Genomic DNA, 14,674 nt, shown 5'->3' on the forward strand with positions numbered 1-14,674 from the left:
AGGGTTCCAGGCCACACCATGGAGTCATTGCCTTCTCCATCGGAAGCCAGTCTGACTGCTACTGACCAAATAACCCACTGCCCTCGCCTGAGGGTGGAGAGTTTTCTGGGGTTTACTGACACTTGCTGTGGGCTTGGTACTGACTTTGGCTCCTTCTGTGTACTATTTTGCTCACGTCCCAACAGTCTTCACTGACTCATACTACCTGAGGCTCAGAGAGGCTAACAGCTGCCCAGGGTCCCCTGGTCAGAAAGTGTTAAAATTGAGTTAGAATTCAGAAAGTCTGAAATAGAAGCTGGAACACCAGGCTCCCCTCATCATGGGCCTGCACACTCATCCCTTCGCCTGACCATACAGCAAACACGTGCACCAGACTGGGGCTATGTCTTCAGTGACAGATGCAAAGTGGGGCTCAGAGAGATAGTGCACTGGGCCCAAATGTCACACAGCACATGGGTGGCAGGGCCGGGGCTGGAATGAAGGTCTCTAGGGCTCCTCAGGACCCCTTGGTTGAACCTGGTAAAAGTCAGGTCTGACCAGGACAGCTAGGCCCTACCTAGAGGCCAGGATTGCAGACCTGCCTGGTCCTTCACTTGGGAAGGGGCGGCAAAAGCTGTGCTCCCTGGAGCTCATGCACTAGGTTCTTTTTTCATTCCCAGCCAGTCCACTGAGAGCTTCTAAAGGTCACTTTTTTCCCCTCAGATTCAAGTGGTTTGGGAAGCAAGTCCCTAGCTTCCGGTCACTGAGGCACCACCCATTCTGGTAAGATGTTTCTCTGGTTCCCATCACTGTGTAATCAGACCAAGATAGTGAGATGGACATTTTCCAGTCCAGGCGTATCTTGGAGATATTGCAGGTTTTGTTCCAGGGCACTACAATAAAGCAAATATCACAATAACGTGAGTCACATGAATTTTTTGGTTCCCAGTGTAAAAGTTATGTTTATGTTTATTCTATACACTATAAAGGGCTTCCTGGGTGGCGTTAATGGTAAAAAAAAATCCCCTGCAATGCAGGAGCCACAGGTTCAATCTCTAGGTTGGGAAGATCCCCTGGAGGAAGGCATGGCAACCCACTCCAAATTTTTTTTTAATTAGTTAATTTATTTTATTTATTCTTTAATTGAAGGATAATTGCTTTACAGAATTTTGTTTTCTGTCAAACCTCAACATGTATCAGCCATAGGTTCCCTCCCTCTTGAACCTCCCTCCTATCTCCCTCCCCATCCCACTCCTCCAGGTTGATACAGAGCCCCTGTTTGAGTTCCTTCAGACACACAGCAAATTCCCATTGGCTATTTTACATATGGTAGTGTAAGCTTCCATGTTAGTCTCTCCAACATCTTGCCCTCTCCTCCCCTCTCCCTGTGTGCCTAAGTCCATTCTCCATGTCTGTTTCTCCATTGCTGCCCTGCAAATAAATTCTTCAGTACCATATTTCTAGATTCCATATATATGCTTTAGTATATGATATTTATCTTTCTCTTTCTGACTTACTTCACTCTATAATAGGCTCTAGGTTCATCCACCTCATCAGAACTGACTCAGATGCATTCCTTTTTATGGCTGAGTTAAATTCCATTGTGTATATGTACCACAACTTCTCTATCCATTCACCTGTCAATGGACATCTAGGTTACTTCCACGTTCTAGCTATTGTAAATAGTGCTGCAACGAACATTGGGATATATGTGTCTTTTTCAATTTTGGTTTCCTCAGGGTATATGCCTAGGAGTGGGATTGCTGGGCCATATGGTGGTTTTATTCCTAGTTTTTAAAGCAATCTCTATACCATCTTCCATAGTGGCTGTATCAATTTACATTCCCACCAACAGTGCAAGAGCATTCCCTTTTCTCCACACCCTCTCTAGCATTTATTATTTGTAGACTTTTTGATGATGATCTCATTGTAGTTTTGATTTGCATTTCTTTAATAATGAGTGATGTTGAGCATCTTTTCATGTGTTTGTTAGCCATCTGCATGTCTTCTTTGGAGAAATGTCTGTTTAGATATTTTTTCCCACTTTTTGATCGGGTTGTTTGTTTTTCTGTTATTGAGTTGTATGAGCTCCTTGTATATTTTGGAAATTAATCCTTTGTCAGTTGTTTCATTTGCTATTATTTTCTCCCATTCTGAGGGTTGTCTTTTCATCTTGATTATGGTTTCCTTTGCTGTGCAAAAGCTTTTAAGTTTAATTAGGTCCCACTTGTTTACTTTTGTTTTTATTTCCATTACTCTAGGAGGTGGGTCATAGAGAATCTTGTCTTGATTTATGTCATCGAGCATTCTATGTTCTCCTCTTAGAAGTTTTATAGTTTCTGGCCTTACATGTAGGTCTTTAATCCATTTTGAGTTTATCTTTGTGTATGGTGTTAGGAATTGTTCTAATTTCATTCTTTTAATGTAGCTGTCCAGTTTTCCCAGCACCACTTACTGAAGAAGCTGTCTTTGCCCCATTGTATATTCTTGCCTCCTTTGTCAAAAATAAGATATGAATAGGTGTGTGGGTTTATCTGTGGGCATTCTATCTTGTTCCATTGGTCTATAGTTCTGTTTTTGTGCCAGTACCATACTGTCTTAATGACTGTAGCTTTGTAGTATAATCTGAAGTCAGGAAGGTTGATTCCTCCAGCTCCATTCTTCTTTCTCAAGACTCCTTTAGCTATTTGGGGTCTTTTGTTTTTCCATATGAATTGTGAGATTTTTTGTTCTAGTTCTATGGAAAATGCCATTGGTAATTTGATAGGGATCACATTGAATCTGTAGATTGCATTTGGAAGTATAGTCATTTTCACAATATTGATTCTTCCTACCCAGGAACATGGAATATCTCTCCATCTGTTTATGTCATCTTTGAGTTCTTTCATCAGTGTCTTATAATTTTCTGTATATAGTTCTTTTGTCTCCTTAGGTAGGTTTATTCCTATATATTTTATTCTTTTTGTTGTAGTGGTGAATGGGATTGATTCCTTAATTATCTTTTCTGATTTTTCATTGTTAGTATATAGGAATGCAAGTAATTTCTGTGTATTGATTTTGTATCCTGTAATCTTGCTAAATTCACTGATTAGCTCTAGTAATTTTCTGATAGTATCTTTAGGGTTTTCTATACATATTATCATGTCATCTGCAAACAGTGAGAGCTTTTCTTCTTCTTTTCTGATCTGGATTCCTTTTATTTCTTTTTCTTCTCTGATTGCTGTAGCTAGGACTTCCAAAACTATGTTGGGTAATAGTGGTGAGCCCACTCCAGTATTCTTGTCTGGAAAATCCCATAGACAGAGGAGGCTGGTGGGGCTGCTATTGATAGGGCCGCAGAGTTGGACATGATTGAGTGACTAAGCAAGCACACATACACTATAAAGTGTGCATTAGTGTAATATCTTAAAAACAGTATCAGTTCAGTTCAGTCTCTCAATCATGTCTGACCCTTTGCAACCCCATGGACTGCAGCACACCAGGCCTTCCTGTCCATCACCAACTCCCGGAGCTTACTCAAACTCATGTCCGTTGAGTCAGTGATGCCATCCAACCATCTCATCCTCCATCATCCCCTTCTCCTCCCACCTTCAATCTTTCCCAATATCAGGACTGATTTCCTTTAGGATGGACTGGTTGGATCTCCTTGCAGTCCAAGGGACTCTCAAGAGTCTTCTCCAACACCACCATTCAAAAGCATCAATTCTTCGGTGCTCAGCTTTCTTTATAGTCCAACTCTCACATTCATATGTGACTATTGGAAGAACCATAGCTTTGACTAGATGGACCTTTGTTGGCCAAGTAATGTCTCTGCTTTTTAATATGCTGTCTAGGTGATCATAGCTTTCCTTCCAAGGAGCAAGCATCTTTTAATTTCATGGCTACAGTCACCATCTGCAGTGATTTTGGAACCCTCCAAAATAAAGTCTCTCACTATTTCCATTGTTTCCCATCTATTTGCCATGAAGTGAGGGGACCAGATGCCATGATCTTTGTTTTTTGAATGTTGAGTTTTAAGACAGCTTTTTCACTCTCCTCTTTCACTTTCATCAAGAGGTTCTTTAGTTCTTCTTTACTTTCTGCCATAAGGGTGGTGTCATCTGCATATCTGAGGTTATTAATATTTCTCCCAGCAATCTTGATTCCAGCTGTGCTTTATCCAGCCCTGCATTTTGCATGATGTACTCTGCATATAAGTTAAATAAGCAGGGTGACAATATACAGCCTTGATGTACTCCTTTCCCGATTTGGAACCAGTCTGTTTTTCCCTGTCCAGTTCTAACTGTTGCTTCTTGACCTGCATACAGATTTCTCAGGAGGCAGGTCAGGTGGTCTGGTATTCCCATCTCTTGAAGAATTTTCTACAGTTTGTTGTGACCCACACAGTCAAAGGCTTTGGTATAGTCAATAAAGCAGAAGTTTTAAATAAATAAAGCTAAATAAAGCTAAAGGCAAAGGAGAAAAGGAAAGATATACCCATTTGAATGCAGAGTTCCAGAGAATAGCAAGGAGAGATAAGAAAGCCTTCCTTAGTGATCAATGCAAAAAAATAGAGGAAAACAATAGAATGGGAAAGACTAGAGATCTCTTCAAGAAAATTAGAGATACCAAGGGAACATTTCATGCAAACGTGGGCACAATAAATGACAGAAATGGTATGGACCTAACAGAAGCAGAAGATATTAAGAAGAGGTGGCAAGAGTACGCAGAAGATCTATACAAAAAAGATCTTCATGACCCAGATAATCATGATGGTGTGATCACTCACCTAGAGCCAGATATCCTGAAATGTGAAGTCAAGTGGGCTTTAGGAAGCATCATTATGAACAGAGCTAGTGGAGGTGATGGAATTCCATTTGAGCTCTTTCAAACCCTAAAAGATGATGCTGTGAAAGTGCTGCACTCAATATGCCAGCAAATTTGGAAAGCTCAGCAGTGGGCACAGGCCTGGAAAAGGTCAGTTTTCATCCCAATTCCAAAGAAAGGTAATGCTGAAGAATGTTCAAACTACCATACAATTGCACTCATCTCACATGCTAGCAAAGTAATGCTCAAAATTCTCCAAGCCAGGCTTCAATAGTACATGAGCCATGAACTTCCAGATGTTCAAGCTGGATTTAGAAAAGGCAGAGAAACCAGAGACCAAATTGCCAACATCTGTTGGACCACTGGAAAAAAAAACAGTATAGCGACCTTAATTTTAAAAGATTTTGTTGCTTAAAAATGCTAGCCATCTTCTAAGCCTTCAGCGAGTCATAATCTTTTTTTATGCGGTGGTAGGGGCCTTGCCTCTTGTTGATGGCTGCTAATTGATCAGGGTGGTGGTGGCTGAATGTTAGGGAGGCTGGGCAAATTTCTTAAAATAATGCAACAAAGAAGTTTGCCACATTGATTGACTTCCTTTTATGAACACTTGTCTGTTGTATGCAGAGCTCTTTGATAGCATTTCACCCACAATAGAACATCTTTCAAAACTGGAGTCAGTCCTCTCAAACCCTGCCATTGCTTTACCAACTAAGTTTATGTAACAGTCTAAATATTTTCTTGTCATTTCAACAATTTATTAAGTTCACCATCTTTTATGGGTGCAGCTCAAGGCGCCCCCAAACAATTACAACAGTAACATCTGATCACCATAACAAATAAAGTAACAATGAAAATGTTTGAAATACTGCACAGTTACCAAACAGACAAAGTGAGCAAGTGCTTGTTGGAAAAATTGGGCCAGGGCTTCCCTGGTGGTCCAGTGGTTGAGAATCTGCCTTGCAGTGCAGGGGACACTGGTTCCACCCCTGGTCCAGGCCCGGTCCCACATGCCACTAGGCCCATGTACCACAGCTACTGAGCCTGCAAGCTGCACCTACTGACTGAGTACTGCAGCTACTGAAGGCTGTGCACCAGAGCCTGTGCTCTGCAACCAAAGAAGCCACTGCAACAAGAAGCCAAGGCACTGCAACTAGAGAAAGCCTGGGCGCAGCAACAGAGACCCACCACAGCCAAAATATAAGCCAATAAACTAAATTTTAACAAATAAAAATGGCAGCAACATTTGCTCAGTGCAGGGTTGCCACAGACCTTCAATTTGTAAAAAAAAAAAAATGCAACATTGGCAAAGCATGATAAAGCAAAGCACAATAGCACAAGGTAAGCCTGTATCCTTTGCTGTTGCAAACCAAGGCACTTGATGACCGATGCCCAGAGAGACGAGTGCCAGAGGGGACAGGGCATGCATCTTGGCAGGAAAGAGATGGCAAGTCAAATCAGGTCACTAGAGGAGACTTGAGTGAAGAGGCTGTTTACCAAGGACAGAGGTTACTGCTATGGGGCTGGTGCAGGGCTAGTGCCAGTGGGGCTCTCGCCATTCCCAGGCCTGCAGGGGGAGGGGAGAGGTGGCCACCACAACCAAGAGACTGACAGGGCTGCAAGGGACGGGCCACCCGACAGGAGCTGTGACTCTGGTCAGTGGAGGAAAGAAGTAGGTGCAAAGCAGCTGGGCAGGGAGGGAGCCGGCAATGAAGTCCCCAGACTCCTGCTTCCCTCTGCCCCTCACCTGCTGCTGCTGTCCCCACTGGAGTCAGAGTCAAGGGGGCCAGTAACGCAACACAAAGGGCACCCTCCCAGGGCAAGGGACAGGAGACGGGAGAGTGGCTCTGAAGGGCAGGTGGGCCAGCTGAGGGGCATGCTCTTGGGATTTGAGAGGCATGGCATCCATTTTCCATATTCATCACCCCAAACACATGCTGTGGCTCCCTCTTCCTACAGAATGAGACCCACAGTCTCATTCTGGCATTCAAGGCTCTTCGCACCCAGACTCCAACCTCCCTCCCTCCTGGGAGAGATGCAGGTACTTCACAGGATCTACTTGCACAACAACTCTGGGTACAAAGAACCTCATAATCCTCGACATTTTATGGACAGATGGAGTTTGCATATGGATGGCACAGCTGGCAAGCATATTCCAGCTCCACTGATGCTGAAGCCGATGCTTACCCACGCTGCCATGCAGCCTCCTCGCCGAGGGATACACGCCTGGACCATAGGACTGTGTTCATCCCACCCCTGGCCTGCCTCACCGAGAGGGTCTCGGTGGAGAAGGGGCGGGAGGAGAAAGGAACACGGATGGTGAGCATAACCTGTGCTGGCTTCTAGGTCCTCATTCCACTCTCATAACCACCCTCCAGGGAAGGAATTATCCTCCCTGTTTAGAGTTGAGACGTCTTAATATCAGAAAGGTTAAGGAACTTTACCGTGGTCAGAAAGCAGAGCTGGGTCTTGACCTTGAAACCAGCTGCCTGCTCCGGGCAGAGCTGGCCCTCTGCAGAGCCTCAGCCTCTTGTCTCCACCCCAGGGCAATGCTCACTCCCTCTTTGAGTCCCTGAAATTTCCTCTGCTAATCAGGACTATGGAGCTAGAACTATCCACAGAAGGCCCCAGTTAGAATGAAAATATGTTACTTGAGAGAAAAAGCATAGTGGGCCAGTGTTATAAGGCCACCCTTAGAGCTATCAAAACCATGTGTGTGTGTGCGTGTAATGTGAAGGGCCCAGGTGCTCAGATACCACCATTACCGACCAAGCCCTTTGTCTCTATCTGCTGAATAAAGCAGAGTGCTACAAGAATGTGACACAAGAGGGTTATATTTCCTGGAAAAGTGAGGATGGAGGTCCGGAACCAGGGAGGGCAGACCGGATGGGTCATTTTGGAGACCTCCCTCACGGGTGTCCTGGCAGGCAACACAAGAGATGCAGCATGGTGTGACGGGAAGAAGATTCTAGAGATGGGGGTCAGAGTGGTCCACTGCATTGCTGCGTGTCTCCACACAAGCTACGTGCCCTGCCCTTGCCAACTTCCCTTTCCTCGCTGTTCTAAGACCCTGCGACCTGACAGAAAGACCTCTTTACCTTTTGCTAATTGCTAAGATGCCAGAGAGAGAATCCCCATTCCAGCCGGGGCAGAATCTTGAGGGTTGCAGAGACATTGCTGGGAAGAGACCCAGGAGAGCCCTTCCAAGGGGGTCCTGCATCCCACATCCACAATGAGCCTGCTCAGACATAGCCTGTCTGCCTACAGCTGTGTCTCCCACCAGCACAGTTAACTTGCCACCGTTCCTGGGAAGTGAGAGCAACTTGAAGCAAAGCAATTAGGATGAAAAAGAGGTCCAGCTGCTTGGGGCCAAAGGAAAATAAACAGACGAGCCCTGTGTGTATTCCACCGCCAAGAGGAGCAATTCTTCACGGGATGATTAGCACTTTCATTCCCGTCACCTCCCCTCCACGAGCCTCTGGGCTGCTGCCGTTTTCAGATCCCACTCTTCCCATGGTGTGCTGTGCACCCCACAGCGCATCTCCTCATCATGAAGGTCTCCCCTAGTCACCTGCCCACGCTACCCCCTGCCAGAAATGATACCCCTCTCCTCTGAAACCTGACAGCCTCTCTCTGTGGGTTTCCATGTGATGGATTCATTTATTCTTTTGATATCCATGGAGCACCATTCATTCATTCAATATCAGTATCTATTAAGCCCCTACTATGTTCTATTCACTGTCCTGGGGACACAGCAGTGAACAAACAGACACGAATCTCTGTCCTCATGGAGCTCAGCTTCAGTAGATGAAGGATGAAATCGGGAGGAAATGGGACAGGGGATCTGAAACGGACTTGGCTCTCACTCAAGAGAGATGAGACACACCCAAGGGTCTAAGCAGAGAAGCAACAGTTTATGGCTGGTGGGTCATCAGGACAGCTCTGCCCATGTGAGCACGCTGGAGTGGCCAGCAGGGAAGCAGGCCCTGGATGGAGTGTGGGAAGGGCTGGTGAGTCCTCTTGCCTCTGTCAGGCAGGCTATGTAAGCAAACCAGAAAATTCCCAGGGAGAGGAACGCTTGGGGTGCAGGGCATCCAGCGTCAGGGTCAAGGAGAAAGTTTACAGAAGACAGGAGAGAGCTCCAGGGAATGGGGCTACAGGGCTCTCATGGAAGTTCAGGGAAATGCACCTTACTGAATTAAGCTGTGTGTGTGTTTGTGTGTGCGCGTGTGTGTGCGTGTTTGTGTGTGTGTAGATCTCTCTGGAAGGACAAAACTTCTTAGAGTGTCCCTCTGGGCGGGCACAGAGAGATTTCAAACTCAGCCTTCTGGGCTCCCAATATCTCTGTAACTTGCCTTCCTGCACCTGGCTTGCTCCCCCAGGCACCTAAATGCAGTTTGGATGCCAGGGCATGAGAGGTTGAGAATCCCAAATCCTGGTCACAGGTCCTTGCTCTTCCACTTTACTGACTGACTCTGTGTGAAAGCCGAAGTTCTTTCAGGATCCCCTACCCCATCTCCTCCCAGACTTCCGCTTTCTGCAAACCACACATGGTAACCATCTTTGCCAAGGGCGCAGGCTGTAGGAAGAAATGATGGAGCCTGACCTGTGAGGACAGAAGAGGAGGTGGGCTGGATTATTAAAACCACCCCACACTGAGAGAGTATCTGTCAGTACGACGATGCCCGCCCCCAGGTCTTCATCAGTCATTAACACCCTTTTGTTAATTAATTAATTAACACCCTTTTGAAGGGGGCCATTCACCTCCCAGGTAGATCCTAAGGCAAGAGAACCCAGGATAGTTAATTTTCCTATCTCAGGGGTTAGAGAGAAAGGGCTGAGTCCAGGGGGGCAGATAAACCCCAGAGAGAAGAGGTGCAGTGAGAAGGGTAACAGGGAGGGGAGTGTAACTGAGAGTGGCAGAACCACTCTGTCCATCCCAGTATGTCAGTGGAACAGGGAGGGGAGGCAGCAACAGAAAACAGCACATGGCCCTGGGGTCAAAGCCAGGATCTGCTACGTCCTACTCAGGCCTCTTCTAGTCACCGTGAACTTTAGGTGTTTGGGTTTGTTTGTTTGTTGTTGCTGTTTTTTTAACTTTATCTTTAAGAAGGGAGTGCGGATGTTGCCCAGCTGCCTACCACTTAAAATTCTTGCAAAGCTTAAATAAGTCTACTGTGGGAAAACTCTCTGTGAATACTGTGTTATTATTACACACAAAAGGCATCTCAGTAAGGGCTGCTCTGGACCAACGGACAACTGAACCCTGGAGCCAGCAGGCCGGTCTGGGCTGGTTCATGTGGTTGGCTGCAGAAGCTGACGAAGGTCTGTGGGCTGGGAGAGCCGAGGAGCTGGTGGGCCTGGAGACCGGAAGTGTGTTCAGCATCAGTCAGGAGGAGTGAGCAAGGAGGAGAGTGTTCTGCGCTTTAAGAAAAATTATCTGTAACTTGGAAATAGGCAAAAGGAGGACTGTGTGTCCTTTCAGTGTCATTCTGGGGCAGGGTTGAAGCACTCAGAGTTATTTAATTCTCCCTGGGTTGGGAAGATCCTCTGGAGGAGGGCATGGCAATCCACTCCAGTATTCTTGCCCGGAGAATCCCAAGGACAGAGGAGCCTGGTAGGTGACGTATGGTCCATAGGGTTGCAAAGAGTCGGACATGACTGAAGTGACTTGGCAAGGGACTGCACCTTTGTTCTACAATTTATTGTTTTAAAAACCATTTATTTGGCTGCATCAGGTCTTAGCTGTGTCACGTGGGATTTTTTGTTGCAGTGCAGGTTTAGTTGCTCTGTAGCATGTGGGACCCTAGTTCCCTGACCAGGGATCAAACCTGTGTCCCCAGCATTGCAAGGCAGATTCTTAACCACTGGGCCACTGGAAAGGTCCCAGCAATTTACTACTGATTAGGGTCCTGACTTTGTAGAGTTATATGCTAACTTGTAGCTGCATATATAAGTATGTATGTGCATGTACGTGAATATGAAAAAGAATTTAGCCCAGTAGAGAACCACAAAATTTATGGTATTATTCCCTATATTAACCAGCTTCACCTCTACCTTAGCAAACTTATTTTGTTCTTTTCCAACAACATATACAGACATTTTGCCTCTCAAATGGACCACTGAACAAGCCTCACTATTTTTTGGTTCCCTTATTAATGAGTTAGATTTGACATGTGAATAAAATTACACTTTGATAGAACAAAAAAGTGAGGGGCTCTGTGGCATGGGCCAGCCATTTGGTCACTGAACCTCACATATCTCATCAGTTGGGAGAAGGTACCCAGCTCTCAGGCTGAGGCAGGGCTAGAATGGGAAGACAGATGAGAAAGTACTCTGCGCATCATTCACAGGATGGAGAAGTCAGGATTTATTATTGTGACTCATCAGATTAGGCTAATCCAGGCCTGAAAGGCCCCAGGCTTCTAGGTCCACGTTCTCTAGGGTTTGGGACATAGTTCAGGGGAAAGGCAGCAAGGGGCAACCCAGACACTACGGTCCATGCCCAGGAGGTGTCTGGCTGATGCTGTACTCGCCATTTGTGACGAGGCCAGGATTTCCCACAGGCCTTGCATCTTGGAGGATGGAGACCATTTAGGACCACTCAAAGAAGTCTGCCCAGGAGCATGGAGCAGCTGGACGACTGAGCTGGGCATCTGACCAGAGACCAGCGTAGGGGTATGCTAAAGGAGAGATGAGTCCTAACACCAGAGGTCAGCACCAGATCCCTAACTAGCGGTCGCTATAGCCTGGGGTCTTTTAGGACCTCGTGTTTTTCTTTTTTTAAAAAAAATTTATTGAACCATTTACAATATTGTTAATTTCTGGTGTACAGCAAAGTGACTCATATATATATATGTCTATATATATATATTTCCATTATGGTTTATCACAGGATATTGCTTTTAATTCTCTGTGCTATATGTAAGTAGGACCTTGTTGCTTATCCATTTTGTATATAATAGTTTGTATCTACTAAACCCAGACTTTCAATCCTTCCCTCCCAAACCCTCCTCTTCCTTGGCAACCCCAAGCCCTTTATGTCTGTGAGCCTGCTTCTGTTTCATAGATATGTTCATTTGTAGGACCTCATCATTTGATTCTGCAGGTAGGAAAGTGCCCCGGCTCAGCTGACAGCACAATAAATCTGTGTTCTTGCTATCTGCATATGTGCACAGCTGCACGAATGTGTACATACAGACACAGACAATGATGTCAGCCAGGGGTCCAATGAGCAATGCAGGCAGTCAAGGTTGGGAACAGCCAACTCTGCACAGAGGAGGTAGGTACAGAGGCAACAGAGAGAGAGAGAGGCATTCCAGGTTCAGGGAATGGCAGCAATGGAGGCTGTTTGTTTATTTACTAAGTCCTATCTGACTCTTTTGCAACCCTATGGACTGTAGCTCACCAGGCTCGTCTGTCCATGGGATTTCCCAAGCAAGAATACTGGAGCAGATTGCCATTTCCTTCTCCAGGGGATCTTCTTGGCCCAGGGATCGAACCCGCATCTCCTGCATTGGCAGGCGGATTCTTTACCGGCAGAGCCACCAGCAGACCTGCTCTAAGTTGGGCTCATACTTTGAGTAACCTAAAGTCATGAAAATTAACAGTCCACTGCCCCTGGGGTGATGACAAAAAAGGCAGTAGCCAAGAGACCTCCGACTGGGTTCTCCCCTGTGGGCCCACATCCCATTAAATGGTGCGGGGATCCCGTTCTCCCTCACAGGTCTCACTCCAGGTGCAGTTCAGTCTCTCTCTCCACCTGCCAGGCCAGCCTTGATGCCTCCCCAAAGGCCTCCATCTACAGCTGCTCTGCCTCAAAGGCAGGGCTCACAGACTCTTCCCATCTGCCCAGCTTTCCCTGCCTCTCCTCTTCTGAATTTCCCTTTAGCAGCTAATTATCCTGTCCGTCTTAATACAGTTTGTTTACTACCCTCCTGCCTGGAATAACATATTTTCCCTCTCCCTATTTTCCCTTTGTCCTGATTGCTTCAGTACTTTGTTATTATATTGCAGGGTTTGTTTCTTGTTTGTTTTTCTAAGTTGCCTTCAGCCCTCTGTGGATCAAGACAAGTGCATGTAAATGCTTTGTTGTTCTGGGCTAGACTCTAAGCTTTTGAACCCCTGTCTGGTAACTACAGTCACATTAGGCCCAATGTGCCTAATTCTTACTTGACTGGCAGTTTCATTAACATCACTTAACCCACTCCCAGCCGGTCCTCAATTACTGGCCCTTTCACACACAAGCCCGGATTATTGAAATCCTATCCCCCATCCCTTCCACTGACGTTGCGACCCACCAGCTCTCAAGAGAGCCCAAGTAATTTGAGGGTTGAGATCCCGAGTCGATGCTTCCTGAGAATTTTGGATACCTTCACACAACCAGAAGTCACAAGACCCTGGACATCTCAACCAGGGCCTGAAGTTTTCGGCAGCTCCTAAGGTCACTCTCATAGACTCAGCCACAGCTCACAGAAGACTCTGGGCATCTAGTCGGAAAAGTCCAGCCTAAGGATCACAGTTCTGGTGTTGTCGAGGCCACAGGTCCCCGGGCACCGGGAGGCAGCCTCAGGAGAAAGGTCTGCAAGGAACCGGGCCGTGGGAAGCCGGCCTTCTCCCTAAGCAGCCGCCAGGAGCCGCCCTCAATGGCATAGAGCAGGGTGAACACGCGGTTGACCGTATAGACGGTGTCGCCGCGCACCACGGCAGTGAAGAGCGCCCCTTTGCTGTTGACGAACTGACCGGGCAGCGCTGTCCACTGGCCCGTGGCTAGGTTGAGGCAGTCGATGGCGCAGTGCAGGAAGTCATCCTTAGGTCCGTTACGCACCACGTAGAGGCTGTCGCGGTGGGCCACCATGCAGTGGCCATAGCTCTGCGGGCGCCGCAGCTCGGCCACCGGCAGCCACTCATCAGCCCGCACAGCGTACTCCACTACGGCCGTCGTGTCTGCCGGCTGCCACAGACACACGAAGAGGCGGCCGCGGGCGTGTGCGCAGGGTACGCCGGCAGCTGGCTGCGGCAAGTCGGCCATGAAGCTCCAGCAGCCCGAGGCCGGGTCGTAGCGCTCCACTGAGCTCATAGCTGTCCTCTGGAACTCCCCCCCGATGGCGTAGAGGTGGCCCTCGAAGCCGGCCAGCGCCGTGTCGTAGCGCGGCTGGTGGGGGCTGGGGAACTCGCGCCACGTTCCGCCGTCGGGGTCGTAGCAGAAGCCCAGGTCCACCACCTCCTTGTTGGGGCCCCGCACACCCCCCACAATGTAGAGCTTGTTGCCCAGCGTGGCCACGCCGGCCAGGAGCGTGCTGGCCTCCAGGGGCAGCGCGGCCAGCGTCCGCCAGGTGTCCTCCTCCTCATCCAGGTAGCACATGGTGCGCGAAGGGTCCTCCAGGAAGCCGGGCGCCGGCGCATGTGTGCTCACGGCCACGTAGCTGCTGGGCCGCAGAGCCGCCACGTAGGTGCGGGCCTCGGGCAGCGCCAGCTCGGCCGCCAGCTCGCGGGCGCCGTCGCGGATGAAGAGCGCGGCGCTGTGGAAGACGTCGTGCAGGCCGAAGGCTGCGGCCGCGTCGCACAGCAGCGCGCAGTTCTCCGACGTGAGGCTGTGCTCTAGGAAGCGCGCCAGCGCCGGCGCCTGCAGGAAGGCGGCGCACTCCACGGCCTGCAGCAGCTCGTCGGCAGCCGCCAGCGCTGGACGCTCTCCGCGCAGCACCCGCAGCGTGGTGCGGAAGCCGTCCGGGCTCAGCACGCCCAGGTGCACCTCGGCAGCGCGCGCCTCCCGCATGCCCGAGCGGAAGAGGCCGCGGAAGAAGCCGCAGTGCTCCACTAGCAGGGCCCGGTCTGCCTGGAAGAGTTGGCTGCCCACCCACACCTGCACCGGGGTCTCTGGGCCCTGCGGCAT

General features: G+C 48.2%; 1 protein-coding gene across 1 annotated transcript; it reads right to left on the reverse strand.

Moving 5' to 3' along the window:
* Nucleotides 1-11,125: 11,125 nt before the first annotated feature.
* On the reverse strand, nt 11,126-14,674 carry KBTBD13 (kelch repeat and BTB domain containing 13). Its single transcript, XM_040225854.1, has one exon. The coding sequence runs from the start codon at nt 14,672-14,674 to the stop codon at nt 13,298-13,300; it is 1,377 nt and encodes a 458-aa protein (XP_040081788.1). The 3' UTR covers nt 11,126-13,297.

This window comes from Oryx dammah, unplaced genomic scaffold (assembly GCF_014754425.2).
Source record: "Oryx dammah isolate SB20612 unplaced genomic scaffold, SCBI_Odam_1.1 HiC_scaffold_26, whole genome shotgun sequence".
Classification (NCBI taxonomy): domain Eukaryota; kingdom Metazoa; phylum Chordata; class Mammalia; order Artiodactyla; family Bovidae; genus Oryx; species Oryx dammah.

What these genes read in the sequence shown, in the direction of transcription:
- KBTBD13 (XM_040225854.1), bottom strand. Translation starts at nt 14,674, where the DNA reads ATGCCGCAGGGCCCAGAGACCCCGGTGCAGGTGTGGGTGGGCAGCCAA.